General features: G+C 41.6%; 1 protein-coding gene across 1 annotated transcript; it reads right to left on the bottom strand.

Moving 5' to 3' along the window:
* Nucleotides 1-410: 410 nt before the first annotated feature.
* On the bottom strand, nt 411-16013 carry mcm9 (minichromosome maintenance 9 homologous recombination repair factor; the record flags this gene model as incomplete). Its single annotated transcript, XM_080023786.1, has 14 exons — nt 411-429; nt 557-702; nt 1367-1449; nt 3347-3550; nt 4068-4270; nt 4630-4804; nt 5988-6107; nt 6315-6440; nt 7642-7842; nt 8402-8483; nt 9087-9293; nt 14456-14562; nt 14691-14853; nt 15834-16013. The coding sequence occupies 14 exons, from the start codon at nt 16011-16013 to the stop codon at nt 411-413; spliced, it is 2016 nt and encodes a 671-aa protein (XP_079879912.1).
* Between the last annotated feature and the right edge of the window lie 737 nt (nt 16014-16750).

The raw sequence follows: 16750 nt of genomic DNA, 5'->3' as shown, positions 1-16750 counted from the left end.
CCTCTACGAGTTGGTTTTTGCAGCTAGCGGCTTGTGAATGAGATGCTAGGGGCTCAAGAGTCGTGGGACAAGACTTTGGGATGCTGCTCCTTAACCTTGAGGGGGACAAACATAAAAAGACAAAGATCAACAGCGCACCAGGCTTGGGATGAGAGCTTAAAAGAAAAAATAACAGTGCTGAATGAATGGTTTCATTTTGTCGATGAATTAACGCCTAACAAAAACAGAAAATGTGCAAATTAAAGACGAGGAGGCAAACACAAAGAAAGGTACATCGCAAAATAAACAGGTTTACAGATGAAAATTGCTTAAAGCATTAATGTCAATGTAAAACATTTTATAGTACAAAATTAAAACAGAATATTGACATTTTATATAAAAAGAAAGGAAATTATATTTTTGTGTGTCAATCAACTGGAGCACCTCCCACTGCACCAAATAGAGGTTGCATAACAGAAACACAATGGAAAGCCAGAATCAGAGAGCAAGAGCTGTGGTTTGACTGTTAAGAACATAAATGCAGGTTGTTAAGAGAAAAGCTTTCTCAGACACACACCTGGTGAGTCGATCCATCTCTTTGTTAAGGAGGGTAGGCAGCTTCAGGCCTTCCAGCACCATCTGGCACTGAGTTTGGTACTGGTGGCCGGGGTCTTCAGGGAACGATGTGTGCAAGGCATTCACATCGCCCAGCAGAGCACCTCCCTGACCAGAGGGAGCACAGGTCAGTGATAGGCTGCCATAAACAAAATGGAATATGCTATATACTCATCTTAATATCAAGTATATTTTTAATATTTAAGAATTGAAGAAATACCGACCTGAAATAGGCCCGAGACTTTAACTAGCTGAGTGATGAAATTAAGTTTTGTTATCATGTACTTTGATAAGAGGCGATTGGAATTCTATGTGGTGATCGATTGATTGGAAACACTGGTTAAGAACTTCAACTGAGATAGTGACCACACAGTACATCGTACTAGTCAACAGTTGTGTGTATTGCATACACCTGGTAGCTCCTAATGAAGTGTGAGCGCGTTTAAAGCAGCATCGTTGGACTTTTTTTGCCAGTTATAATGGGCACATTTCAGAGATCCCTTCCTTCGGTGGAAACGTTACAATTAGAAACTCATGTTATTAAAATGTACTTTGCAGCTTTATCACTCCCCCTTTTCCCTCCAAATAGCAGTACAGGCCCATTTCAGTGAGTGAGTAGCAAAAACCATGTATTGAGGATTGGACCTTTTTCATGTTGTGTTTCCATATTTAGTTCACGCCTGTAACTTCAGTAGTAGTTTGGCCTGATGTCCATCAGAACTTCAACAGGAAGGATGGTTAATAGAAGTGGCGATATGCAGTTTGTCCTTACCTGCATGGAGCACTCCATGAGTGAGACGGCCACTACTGCATCCTCTATGGTCACAGTGTTTCTGTACATCAGTTTGGCATGGGCTTTGGAGGGAACATACACAGCTTTGATCATTCATTCATTCATATACACACACACACACACACACACACACACACACACACACACACACACACACACACACACACATACATACATACACATATATATATATATATATAAAATTACTGATAAAAAAAACCACAACAAAAATAGAATATTATATATTTATATTATGTGCTTTTTTATATAATTATATGCTTAAATACACAGATCAGCGACAACATTAACCACCCGGCTAATATTGTGTAGCTCCCCCTTGTGCCGCCATAACGGCTCTGACTGTGGAGGCATGGACTCCACAAGACCTCTGAAGGTGTCCTGTGGTATCTGGCACCAAGACGTTAGCAGCAGATCCTTTAAGTCCTGGAAGTTGTGAGGTGGGGCCCCCATGGATAAGGCTTGTTCTTCTAGCACATCCTGATGCTCGATCAGATTGAGATCTGGGGAATTTGGAGGTTTCTCAGAACATTCCTGAACAATTTTTGCAGTGTGGCAGGGTGCATTATTTTGCATAAACAGGCCACTACATTCAGGGAATAGCGTTGCCATTAAGGGGTGTACTCTGTAACAATGATTAAGTTGGTGGTACGAGTCAAAGTAACATCCACATGAATGCCAGGACCCAAGGTTTCCCAGCAGAACATTGCCTCCGCCAGCCTGCCTTCTTCCCATAGTGCATCCTTCTGCAATCTCTTCACCAGTAAACGACGCACACACACCCGGCCATCCACATGACGTAAAAGAAAACTCAATTCATCAGGCCAGGCCACCTTCTTCCATTGCTCCATGGTCCAGTTCTGACGCTCACATGCACATTGTAGGTGCTTTAGGTGTGGACAGGGGTCAGCATGGGCACTCTGATCCGTCTGCGGCTACACAGCCCCATACACAGCAAGCTGTGATGCACTGTGTGTTCTGACACCTTTCTATCATAGCAGCATGAACTTTTCAGCAATTTTTGCTGCACTAGCTCTTCTGTGGGATCGGACCAGCCAGGCCAGCCTTTGCTTCCTGCATCAATGAGCCTTGGGCTCCCATGACCCCATCATCGGTTGTCCTTCCTTGGACCACTTTTGGTAGGTACAAATCACTGCATTCCAGGAACACCCCGCAAGACATACCATTGTAGAGATGCTCTGACCCAGTCGTCTAGCCATCACAATTTAGCCCTGTCAAAGTCACCCAGATCCTTACGCTTACCCATTTTTTCTGCTTCCAACACATCAACTTCAAGAACTGATTGTTCACTTGCTGCCTGATACATCCCACCCATTGACAGGTGCCATTGCAACAAGATGATCAATGTTTTTCACTTCACCTGTCAGTGGTTTTAATTTTGTGGCTGATCTGTGTAACACACACACACACACACACGCACACACACACACACACACACACACACACACACACACACACACACACACACACACACACACACACACACACACACACACACACACAAAAAATCAGTTCTGAGGTATTCGATAGGTATAGTTAATTTTTTGCACTTCTTCCCATTCACCATTTAAATACATTTTTAAAAATAGTGTGGAGGTGCTTCGCCAATTCTTCTCCTTCCGTATGTCCAAGGTATTTTTTAAAGAAAGTTATCCACTTAAATCAAAGTGAATAATTGTCACTATTTTTGGTCTGTTAACTTAAACTAGACCTCCAGACAGGCAGAGTTTTTAGAACTCTGGTAGCTTTTCCACTGTTCCAACACTGTGATGCTGATTGATTGGGTTTTGAGTAATTGTGGGGTTTTTTTTGTCATCATCCTCATCCCACCTCACCATCAATAGGGAGGGGTTGGTTCTGGTTCTGTTGACCAGCAAGTATGGATAAATGAAGTTCAAATAAACTGTTAGAAGCCCCCACCTTCTGCCAGTCTACTGAGGCTCTCCAACATGCGGATGGTGGTACGGGCGACATTGCGGCTGCTGCTCTGCCTCTGGAACTGGTAGTACTGGGACAGGATGAGGTTGGCCTCCTCAGAGACCTGAGGCTGCAGACGTTTGATCACGCAGAAGTACGACTTCATCTTCTCCATGGACCACAGCGACGAGGATTCACTTGGCATTCCTGGGAAGGAGCGAATGAGGCGGTCAAAGTGCTGCGTTGTAAACCGATGATCAATAATTTCAGGGTACAAAAAATAAATATCTATATCAGTATCTTATACCCTAAAAACTTTATATACATGTAAATGCGGTCCTCAGCGACTTTCATTTGTATTAAATCCTGCAGTTATTTCAACAATCCACAGCCAAACTGTTTACAAAATACATATGACCCAGTTTATCAATTATTTACACATCTAATTAATGACACCCCCCCCCCCCCCCCCCCACACACACACACACTTGTCAGCATTTTACAGGGTTGCTCGAGAATTTCGATCTTCAAATTCCAGAGTTTTCAGACTTCTCTACAGATTTTTCAGACTGCATATTGGAGTACTACTAGCTCGATGTTTATTTTGCAACTTTAAGTTCATGCCTGCATTACAGATTATGGTTACTGCTCTAGTAAATCAATACTACTACTAACTACCCATGCCTTAAGTCATTTGGTTAAGACATCAAAGTGGCAAACAAACCTTTCTCCTCCAAAATGAAGGAAGAAATGACACGGTCCCATTCTGGGTTCCTGGTGTCCAGCAGAACCAGCACGAGGTCAAAGCGGCTGAGCAGTGGGCTGGCCAGGGCCACGTTGACCGACACAGGTTCCTTGGGATCGTACTGACCTTTGGGGTTGGTGGCTGCCAGGATAGTGCTACGGGTGTTCAGCTTGCAAACCATACTGTGTAGAGATAGAGCAGCATATGGAACGCAAAGACATGCAGGTGATTGCTAATGTGTTCCTGTAAACAATATTTTATTTTAGGTTTTTCAAGGCTAGGAAAGTTTTTTTAACTGACAAACTACTGTAGCGACATAAAAGCCAAACAGTTAATAGTCAAAATTCAAAACACGTTCAAAACAAAATGAATGAAGGATTGCCCTACTATAAATTGAGTTTCACATTTTCGAAAAGGAGATTTAACATGTTTTTAAGGCTATTATAATTCATTTACATAATGAATTGTTCAGACTTAACGGTGGGAAAACAGCAAACCTATAATTTTAAGTATGTGCCCATTGGCTATATGAATGCCCTACCCGGCTTTAGCCACGCTTATGGTCTGCTGCTCCATGGCCTCATGAATGCTGGTGCGGTCGTGCTCCTTGATGCTGTTGAATTCGTCGATGCAGCACAGACCGCCGTCTGACAAGACCAGAGCTCCTGCTTCCAGATGCCACTCACCTCCGTCCTTCACCGCTGCCACAGTCAGACCTACGGTTAAATGAAAACAGATCATGAGTAGTAGTAATAATAATATAAGCTCCAAAAAGACTCCAATAAAGTTATTTCCCAGCAAACTGACAGTACTTGTCTCTTGACCAGAGCAGGGAACTCTCTCTCTGTCTTTAAGAAGCACTTGAAGACCCAGCTCTTCAGTGAGTACCTCCTGTCCTAACCTACAATTACTTAGCACCACCTTGCAGTATTTATTGTTACACTAATGTTGTTGTTACACTAATCTCTGTCGCAATGTAGCTTGAATGTTATTCTCCCTTGTAAGTCGCTTTGGATAAAAGCGTCTGCTAAATGACTAAATGTAAATGTTAGTAGGCGTGGACAAATTGGCTAATTCTCACATTGTACAAATTGACATTGGCTAATAACTAGGGATGCACCAATTTCTTTTCCAATTCCAAAAATAAAAAGATTAAAATTGGAACAGGAGGCAACAATGTCACTTAACACATTTAGTTGATAGTAGATTAAGTTATCAGACAGTCTTTCAGAGATAAAGTACATAAGCCCATGAACACAGTATCTGACCCAGTATTAACTAAAACACACCATTACTTTAAAATTCAAACACCTCTGAGGAGCTTTCTGCCGTTTACCTACCGGTGTTAATTCAATTTTAATAAATATATATCAAGTCTGAGGCAAAACAAGACCATTAGCAAGATTAGTGGTAGTTCCTATGCGATTCTAAATGTCCCAAATACTTCATGCCAACCAGAAAGTTATGTATAGATGTTTTTTTTTTTATAAATTAGTAAATGAACCTACAGTACATTAAAGCCATCGACAAACATTTGGCAAGTTTCAGATTATCATTATTTCCACAACACAGCACGACTTGACAGGGGACTTTATATATACTGCGTATGAATACTGATTTTTTGGAACTTGGCAAATCACTGATTCAATATTTTCATGACTTCACTGCTCTGTTTAAACCAAATCAGACCTAACATGAAACTGGTACTGTTATTGTCCCCTTATTTTATTTTTAAGCGGACCCTCAAAGGAATGATATTATATTTGTATCAGGTTTCGGTACTCAAGCTTTTGGTGCAGCCCTGACCTTCAGAATACCTTCGCACAGCAGTACAACATGATTTGATTGATGGGAGGTGGAACTATCCGCTGTTTAGGGTCAAGTCAGAAAGTAGCGTGCCTGCATTCGTAGATCCTATTCCAGCTGTGAGTACTGATCGGGGTGTGATCTTCGCTGCATACTTCAGGAACTGGGACTTCCCAGTGCCAGGGTCCCCTACGAGCAACAAATGGGATTCACCTGGAGAAGAGCAGAAACCTGACAGTGAGTGCATTTAGAACACATGTACATGCATTGATACTGTACTTATCTGATGTTCAAAACCTGAGCAAAGTCATAATTGAGTATCCAGGTGGACACAACTCCTCCGAATGAGACATTACGATGGACAAAAATAAACCGTGTTTAGCAATCAGGAATCTTGGGTTCATTTGGAAAGATTCTCACCTCTGACCTTTGTTCCAGTCACATCTATTCTCTGCACGCCCCCAGCCAAGATCATGGCCACTGCCAGCTTGACCACATACATGCCAAACACCTGCGGACACAAGCTGAGCAGAATCTGGTTCCTGCCTGTGGAGATGCAAAGAAACCCATGGAAGAACAGTGACGTAGGGGACAAGGAAAATAAATTATTTTTTTATTACAGTGGAAAGCTGAATACGGCACATGGCAAGTCAAGGGGTTGGGACTAGAACCAGGAAAAAATATAAATCCAAATGGCCTTAATGTCTTGACAAAGATTATTTAATTTTTTACAAAATTCCTTACTTTATGCATATATTTAATACAAACTTCAAATTCTATAAAGATAAGAGCCTCTTAAAAAGATTCCCTTGTTACAGAAGTGAACTCAGCCAAAATCCACTCCATCCAACATAACCCACACTGTACCTCACGGTGCCCAGACTACTCAACTCTAAAAATCCTGACGTTGCTGGTGACAGTGTTCACACTGCATGTTGCGTCCCAGATGAGGGTGTTTGCACTACATGAACCTATACTTGGCGAGCGCATCATAAGACAGCAGCTGTCTCCCGTAAACACACGGCAGACATTGTTTTCCATGTGAGTTTTGCCAAAAGTAAATAAATAGTGTCTGCTCATTTATTTTGTAAAGAAAAACAGTTGTTTCTCAATAAGTAACTTTTATTTGAACATAACAATTATAAATAATAAAACTAAGAGAATATTTAAACAACACACCTAAACAGTTAAGAGCTTTATCAAAACGAGACTTTACAATAATAAACAATAATTTACTGTTCACACTACGTTTAAGTTATTCACTGAAATAATGCACGAAAAAAGGATGCTATTTGGCAAGCTCGAAATTGAACGCTCATTGCTATGGATTTTCAATTCGGAATTAGGACACCCCTAATTCCATCTACCCTTCTATATCATCCCTCCTCTGGTTTCCTCTTGTGCTCTCATTGGCTGCTGCTTTAGTCGTGATCACCCAAGCTATTTCAAACGACATGATCTTTGTCGCCAATGTCTGGATATTTTCAAGCATGTTTGAAAACATTGGGATCACTACAATAGAGTCCAGTGTGTCGCTGACCCGTTCAAACTTAGCAGCGGTGACGGGAGTGCTCTGCGAGAGGCGCTGATGTGGAGAATTTTGTCCCTGATCTCAGAAATTTCAGATCGTGGCAAATATCGTGTAGTCTGAACAGGGCAGAAATCGCACTTTACTACCGCTCAGTGAAGTTAAGCAGATTCTTTCTAAATGGGGGCAGAATTTGTTGTAGGACGGAGGCTTTCATACCGGCTATGGGGTCATTTCTGTGGCTCTCCCAGAAATCAGTGAAGTCCTTCTGGATGTCCTCCATCAGTAGAGCTGCCATAGTCTGCTGATTGTTGACCTCTACATTGTTAGCCTTGAGTACTATTTCTACATCGCAGGTAGTGTTGTTGTAGAGTGGCTTCCAGCGCTGGCGTACCACCCCGTACACAGTCACATCATCTCCTTTTGGAAAAGGACACAAGATACAATCAAACAGCAGAACACTGTAGAGACCGTCCAGTCTACACTACATCTATATGTTTAATAGGAGCAATGAAAGAGATGGATCGAATCATTCCTTTTCAGCATTTAAAAATGTCTAATATTCTTAACATCCATCTTAAAGGTTTGGTCAGCTACGATATTGAATTAGAATTATGACATTTCCATTTCAACAAACATCAGCCAGTCCAACGAGGTAAATGCCTTCAGACAGTTGCCATCTTTCACAAACCATGAGAACAAGTTGCTAAAATTGCTTTTCGTTACAGTATATTTTAGTCAATTTTCAATAACGAAGGTTATCAGGCTATTTTGAATGTTGCAGCAGTTCACCTGATTGGCACAGTTGAAGTTTGCTCAATCATACTCAATAATACGTTGATAATACAATGTGTGCCATACTAGTTCATTTAAGACAAGTGCCTGGCTTCACAAAAATAATGTTTACTTTACAGTCGGTAAGTAAATGTTGTTTAATGTGGAGGGGTGCTCTGCGCAACTCCTAAGATTTAAGACTTACCAGATTTGCAGATATCAACCAAGTCATCTTCCAGTACAACCACGATGGAACGTGGAATGCTTCCAACTGACAGCCGTTGAACCTGGGGGGTGGGCGAGGGAATTATTTTTAGTTCCAAAAACTTTAATCATGTATCATACTACTTGATTTTATAAATACTTGATTTTGGACATCAGAGCTTTTACCAAGGTAAATGCAGAAGAACCTTTATGAAACCCTACAGGAATGTCTGATAGACTGTAACATAAATATACGATAAAAACGTTGATTTCAATTGAATTGTTTAAAATCTGGAGGGAACAATTATCGTACATTACTTACTGACAATATGATTCCGTGAACCCAAATTCAATACATCATACTTTGTCAGAAACAACCAACTGCACATTGATAATACTTCCACCTTCAAACTGTATCCTGCATGAAATAAGTGTCTTGTCAGGTGGATTTAGAGGGGGCCATAAAGATTTCAATAAGCATTTGACACTAGACAATAAACATGTTCTGCTGCAAACGCCTAGCAACCAAGTGATGGCAGGAAAGGAGGAAAATCTGGTTTGGTTGACAGGGAAGTTCAATAAGTGAAGTTCTACCCGAGGCAATAGGCGGTTAAGCAATTAGAAATATATCTCTAAGTCATAAGCATGCTGAGACCCAGATGGAACATCAGCAGATTTTCAATTACTTGCTCTTGAATCTTGATCTCCTGGAAGTCCCTGCAAGCGGAAGGCTCAGACCCCCCAGACAGACAGGAGAACTTGTAGGAGCTGCAGCCCTCCAGATTGGGACAGGCCGTGGGCGGGACCAAAGTATAGAACTGGTCAAAGTCAGCCTGTGCAGTGAAGACTTGACGACACTTGGCACACATGTAGTCCCGTTCGTACTCCAGAACCTACACAGTGGAGGGAGTTTCAATGATTTGTTACAAATTACAATGACTGCAAAGCGTGGCTTGCTAAACATGTAAGGCATGTAAGGTAATCAAAGCTACAGGATCAGACCAAAAGACCACACAAAAAGAAAGAGGAAAACTGTATGGGACAATGTTCAGGAGACCTGGTGAGAAAGTGGAAAAAGTTACAAAGCAGCAAATGTTTCAGTCAATTGGATCATCTTAAGTAGTTCAAGTGGCATGTTTAAAGTGAAGAATGTCCCCCTGATGCCGTGGACACTACATAACCTTTAAAGTCATCTGATCGCTGTACTGTTCACACTGTACTAGCTATCAAACCACTCTAGTGCCACCTCCTGACACTGATACAGGGCTCTTCAGAAAGATACTTTAAATTGGCTCATGTAATCATTTTACAATAAATAAACTCTTAAAGGCTAAGAATTTTCCATCTCTTTATAGAAGAAATTTAAGAAGCAACCTTACACTGTTGATCAGTTAAATACTGTTTGCCCTGTTTACCACTTGCATCCTTTACAAGTTTGCTGGCTTGGTAACTGCATAATTTCCCAATTAACAGAAAACACGATAACCCATTCACCCAGGACACAAGTTGGTTTAGACCAGGGGTGCCCAATACGTCGATCGTGATCGTAGTGCGGGTAGATCGCACGCCATTAAAAATAAATAAATAAATAATAATTAAAAAAAAAATCTGCAAGGAAAAGATAAAACTGTGGTCAACATGATCAGTTCAGTTCAGTAGTGCAACTTCTGTCCTCAAAGCTGCAGCGCCATGATTTGGGGAACTTTCAAAACCTTGCATCAAAGCTCGAGACCCCAAGGGAAGGCAGGGAGGGGAGGGGTGCGAGGAGCGCCCCGACAGTGCGCCAAACAGAGCAGATTGAAAACTGTCTGTCAGACTTTGACAAACGGTTTCAAGGTGATTTACTCAAGCCAATCGCTACATTTATGTGCTTCCCATTTAGGGAAGATATTGAGGTTGATTCACTCGCATCAAAAATTGCAACACTGTTTCACCTGAACTCGTCTGCAGTGGAGGATGAGACGTTGACACTACAGGCTGACATTCAGCTCAAGTCCAGGGCTCAGGGACCGTTTTGGAACTTACTCACAGAGGAAAATTACCCAAACATGAGGAAATGTGCTCCCTCCTTGACTGCATTATTCGGCTCTACTTATTTATGTGAGTCAGCCTTTTCCCACATGAAGATTATTGAGTCGAAATAACATTTCACCATGACGGATGATCAATTGAAAGCCTGCTTAAGGCTGGCTACCAGCAGCTACTGTCCGGACTATGCAACCATGGCCGGCTCCATTCAGTGCAAGTCATCAGAGTAAGGTAGTGACCATAAATATATTTAATGCTATTGTGCCGTATGAAGTATACTCAGTATAAACATATAAATAAATAAATTTAGCATTTTTTAATGATCATTTTAATTTTCATTTTGACCTGGTCATTTTAAAAGCAGCTCGCAAGCTGAAAAAGAGTGAGCACCCCTGGTTTAGACTGTTTAATTGATGTCTAGTACCCTCTAGTGACCAATTGAGGAAGCTATGAATTCAGTCCTCTATTGAAATAAAGCTGAAGGGCAGAAGACGAGGGTATGGTGGCACAGTGCATTGCACTGCTGCCTCACAGCAAGAAGGTCCTGGGTTTGATTCCCGCCTGGGGCTCTGGTGGTTATCTCTGGATTAGGGGCCTTTCTGTGTAACTTGCATGTTCTCCCTGTGCTTACATGGGGTTTCCTCCTTGTAACATCAGTAAGGACCTCCACCAAAAACAGGCAGAACATCGTTGTCTCACCAGCGATGGACATTTGTAACAGGTCCGCTGCCCCCCGGAGGAAGGACAAGCCAGGCTGGGTTAATACCAGAGGTCTCATTTCATTAGACACCATTTGAAATGTGTGTGACAAAGATTCTTCTGAGAAGAGAGTGAGCGCCATTACACATGATGCTTTTTTTTGGTTTCAAATTGTTTTCTTTGGAGAAACAGAGAACCTATACACCAGATCATAGAGAATAGATTGCTTTATGCCATTCCAAATAGGAAGTTGCATGTGGGCGTTCATGTAACATGTGTGCAGAAAGCATCTCCCGGTTAGGCTTGGGCGATTGGACGAATATATTGGCGATTTTTGTCCTTTTATTTTGCTAATTTAATGCTCTGTCCACTCGACAATTCAACTTGGCAAATAATTAACCTGTCTTTAAAAGCTACTGTGTTGCCCCCAACAATGATATGCGCTGCTTCTGTGTCATTTACTTCCTGGTGAAATCACGTGTGCTGTTTTATTTTATTGGATAAAATCAAATCAAAAGCCACCTGGCAAACCACGTGGCTTTGATGTCACAAAATTTGGACATACTGGTCCGACAGGCACAAAGCAAGCACAAGTGAGGAAATATATGCGTACAAAAAAGGAATTTTACTTATTTTGTGATTCTCAGCATGAGAAATAAGAGATATGGTGTGTGACATGGATTGATATTTATGAGTTAAGCCAAACTATGGATGTATGTGTCCTTGTTGTCACATTACATCATCTTTCTGCTTGTACTCAGCGTTCTAGAAGCTGCGGCTCTGTCTCCGCTCTGTGCGTGTGCGTCTACTATGTTTACAAGCGCAACGTCTCAATGGGGGAGGGGGCGGGGCTTAGTTCTATATCGACAAACGAAATTGGTCAGAGGTGAAAGGTCAACTTTAGATTGTCCAAACTGATTGGCTTTCCGTTGCAACTTGCCGTGTGCGGAAACTAACAGATCTGCGGAATTTTTTATGTACATGATCGAGTCTATTTTAGTTAAACATCCAGGAAAATAATATGTCGATAATTATCGTTATTGTTTTATCGCCCAGCACCAATTCAAATTGTGTTTAGAGGGAATTATTTTCACTGGACATTATGACCGGAGAGATTTAAATATGTCGAACTTCAACAGTTTTTCCCGGTCAAAAACCGTCAATTACTGGATAACGGAAACGCTGGCGCATATGTCCACATACATCCTCGTGTGCACAAGTTAATGAGCTTTGTCCGTGCGCTCTGCTGCTCCGTGCGTCACTCCCCGTGGTCCCACGGAAGGACGGACCTTACATATTATCGACAATCAGCCCAAGCCTAATGTACTGTATGTCCTTCGATCAACAACCATTCATCAGATCTACTTCACACTCGCCGGGTGTATTGATGGGGACCCAAGGACGTGCAATGTCAAATTTGGTGTAATTTACATGTGTAACATTAATAAACAGCGAACAGGGAGCTAGCGGGGGGGGGGTGCTTCCCGTGAAAGTAAACGGCCCATTCCGAACATAATATACAGTGGGGCAAAAAAGTATTTAGTCAGCCACCAATTGTGCAAGTTCTCCCACTTAAAAAGATGAGAGAGGCCTGTTATTTTCATCATAGGTATACCTCAACTATGAGAGACAAAATGGGGAAAAAAAATCCAGAAAACCACATTGTCTGATTTTTAAAGAATTTATTTGCAAATGATGGTGGAAAATAAGTTTTTGGTCAATAACAAAAGTTCATCTCAATACTTTGTTATATACCCTTTGTTTGCAATGACAGAGGTCAAACGTTTTCTGTAAGTCTTCACAAGGTTTTCACACACTGTTGCTGGTATTTTGGCCCGTTCCTCCATGCAGATCTCCTCTAGAGCAGTGATGTTTTGGGGCTGTCACTGGGCAACACGGACTTTCAACTCCCTCCAAAGATTTTCTATGGGGCTGAGATCTGGAGACTGGCTAGGCCACTCCAGGACCTTGAAATGCTTCTTACGAAGCCACTCCTTCGTTGCCCGGGCGGTGTGTTTGGGATCATTGTCATGCTGAAAGACCCAGCCACATTTCATCTTCAATGCCCTTGCTGATGGAAGGAGGTTTTCACTCAAAATCTCACGATACATGGCCCCATTCATTCTTTCCTTTACACGGATCAGTCGTCCTGGTCCCTTTGCAGAAAAACAGCCCCAAAGCATGACGTTTCCACCCCCATGCTTCACAGTAGGTATGGTGTCCTTTGGATGCCATTCAGTTTTCTTTCTCCTCCAAACACGACCAGTTGAGTTTTTACCAAAAAGTTCTATTTTGGTTTCATCTGACCATATGACATTCTCCTAATCCTCTTCTGGATCATCCAAATGCTCTCTAGCAAACTTCAGATGGGCCTGGACATGTACTGGCTTAAGCAGGGGGACACGTCTGGCACTGCAGGATTTGAGTCCCTGGCGGCGTAGTGTGTTACTGATGGTAGCCTTTGTTACTTTGGTCCCAGCTCTCTGCAGGTCATTCACTAGGTCCCCCCGTGTGGTTCTGGGATGTTTGCTCACCGTTCTTGTGATCATTTTGACCCCACGCGGTGAGATCTTGCTTGGAGCCCCAGATCGAGGGAGATTATCAGTGGTCTTGTATGTCTTCCATTTTCTAATAATTGCTTCCACAGTTGATTTCTTCACAACAAGCTGCTGACCTATTGCAGATTCAGTCTTCCCAGCCTGGTGCAGGTCTACAATTTTGTTTCTGGTGTCCTTTGACAGCTCTTTGGTCTTGGCCATAGTGGAGTTTGGAGTGTGACTGTTTGAGGTTGTGGACAGGTGTCTTTTATACTGACAACGAGTTCAAACAGGTGCCATTAATACAGGTAACGAGTTGAGGACAGAGGAGCCTCTTAAAGAAAAAGTTACAGGTCTGTGAAAGCCAGAAATCTTGCTTGTTTGTAGGTGACCAAATACTTATTTTACCGAGGAATTTACCAATTAATTCATTAAAAATCCTACAATGTGATTTCCTGGATTCTTTCCCCCCATTCTATCTCTCATAGTCGAAGTGTACCTATGATGAAAATTACAGGCCCCTCTCATCTTTTTAAGTGGGAGAACTTGTACAATTGGTGGCTGACTAAATACTTTTTTGCCCCACTGTATAATATATAATGTATTATATTTATAAACTTTGAATAAACGAGCGAACAGCGACTTCATCCAAAAGCGCAGTGTTTTTTCCCTGCGAGAAAGAGTATTTCCCTGATGTTTTTCACTTTCACAAACATGCATGTTTGAACGGGCATTGCACTTCTCTAATAAAACACTAGAATCTGAAAAGAACAAAAACACAATGAAGGTACCTTTGCATTGCTAGTGCGTATAACGGTGCCAGTAACAGACAGGAAGTGTCCCACGTCTCTTGATCGTGGGATGGTGTCTCTGGTCAGCTCTGGACACACTGGAAGACCTGAGGTACAGACCAGGAGCGAATTCACTGATACCGCTTAAAAATGGTATCTGACTTTTTTATATTTGTGTGAAGCAAGTCATTCACTTTAATACATGTACAATAACTGTCTAAATCATGTTTTTAACCTGTGATGCGGACGTGAAGTTTGCATTTCATCTGCTGCCCTCCTTGCTTCGCAACACCTTCCCCCTGCAGAGACCTTTGCAGCACTTCCGCCGCTGCCCTCCGCAGAGCTTCATCAAAAATAGCCAGAACCTCACGGGGGCAGGCGTTGAAATAATCCCCAACCTGTCAGGCAGAGAAAATCAGCATTATGCCGGCATCAAAATTAAGCTATTCTAATGTGTTGATGAAAAATATTAAATTGAAATGTGACACTATTAGTTGTGCAATCATTAAACAAAAAAATCTGATTGAATTGTCTGTAAGAGCTGTTCACCATCTGTTTATTCAAAAAGAAATGGGAGGTGTCGTAGCTTTGCAACCGACTAGATGCACCTTTTAATAATTAGACACAAGATAATTAGACTCTAGCTAAAACAGTGTTTGAATCAGATACTGACTGATAAAGATTTGCACATCATTAACGGTAGTGTTGTACCGAGTACCTGTAACTCTAAAATAAAACTATTAAATTGAAGATTAATTCCTGCTTATGCTGTGACTCTCGCACCCAGTTTCAACACGGCTTCTCCAGGGAAGCTAAGAAATATACAAACATCACACACAACCCCTGAATCTCCACATCGTCACAAAAAACACTTCCTGAAGTTGCAAAATAACTATTGCTCTTAATCAAATATGCTGGATGAAATAATGTATCAGCCCGGGTCTGGCTCGAGGGCGGCAGTATGCTCTCAGAGCAGAAAAATACCAAAGGCTAAAAACACCTTGTAAAAAACACTCTGTTGTTTTGTGCAACATTCTAATAAGCAGGGCAAAATTAAATTTGTGTAACCAAGAGATTGACAATGGCCTCCTTGGTTTATTAGAGAAGACAAAATGAACACAAAGTCATTCTCATAATAATTACCATGGCACAACATTTTGTGGTAGAAAAATAATTACAAAACCTTTATTTCATTTGCATTTAGGCCTTTAAATTCATTTTCTACCACAAAAAGTGGTTGATTCAGTCAATTTAATGAGCTTATTACCACAAACGAGTATGTTCCAAAAGCTTATGCTTTCTTGGTGGCTAAAACGATGTACGGAACCAAAATGCAGTGAATTATCAAGATATACCAAAACAGAGAATATGTCAGGACCTCCATGTTGGCCTCGAAAAGTGTCATCGCATTGACGACGACGGCCTGGTGAGTGTCCTCACAAGCATCGGTAACAATCTGCAGGACATCAGCGCTGTGATGCTCCATCACGTAGGCCTCAAACACCTGAGCAATCAAAACCTCCTGCTCCGGGCTTATCGACATGCTGCTGTGGATCATTTTGACCCTCTGAAAGAGGAAAGAATAGACGTTCAACTGAGTTTGCAGCACTTTTGATGATTGTCTATTGTGAGCCAGACATGTGATACAGAGTAAGGGCAGTCAAGAAACACAGAATGCAACATGTTAATACCCCAGAGATGTTAAATGGGTTGTCGTATCAGTTTTGATTTCTAGTTCTCTTTTGCAGATGTCATATGTACAAATGTGTACTTGTCTGAAATTTACAATTAGACAGATCGCACTTTATTGATTCTGGGGATGAATAAAGTTATAGCATTAGCTAGAAACTGGGCTTGGGCCGATTGACGATTAAACCGTCTATCGGCAATTGACAATGACGACAGAGTGTTTTCTCCTTTTAATCCACCAGGAAGAATCCAAGAACAGAAACAGTGTATGTGCAGTTTACCATGTTCTGAAACTGGAGTGGAGAGAGGGGGAGGCTCTCTACGACTACGACTACTAACTGTTTGTACTGGTACTATCAACTGCTTGTACTACTTCTACTACCTGTTACTACTACTACTGTTAGTATTGCTGCTACTACTACCTGTTAGTGCTGCTACTACTACTACCACCTGTTAGTACTAGCAATACTATCTGTAAGTACTACTACTTCTTAGTACTACTAACTGTTAGAACAACTACTACTAACTGTTAGTACCACCACTACTACTACTTATACTACCTGCTATTACAACTACTTCTATGCGTTAGTACTACTACCTTCAAGA

This window comes from Zeus faber (genome assembly GCF_960531495.2).
Source record: "Zeus faber genome assembly, chromosome: 2".
In the NCBI taxonomy this organism is placed as follows: Eukaryota; Metazoa; Chordata; class Actinopteri; order Zeiformes; family Zeidae; genus Zeus; species Zeus faber.
This window is presented reverse-complemented; position numbering and strand designations above follow the sequence as displayed.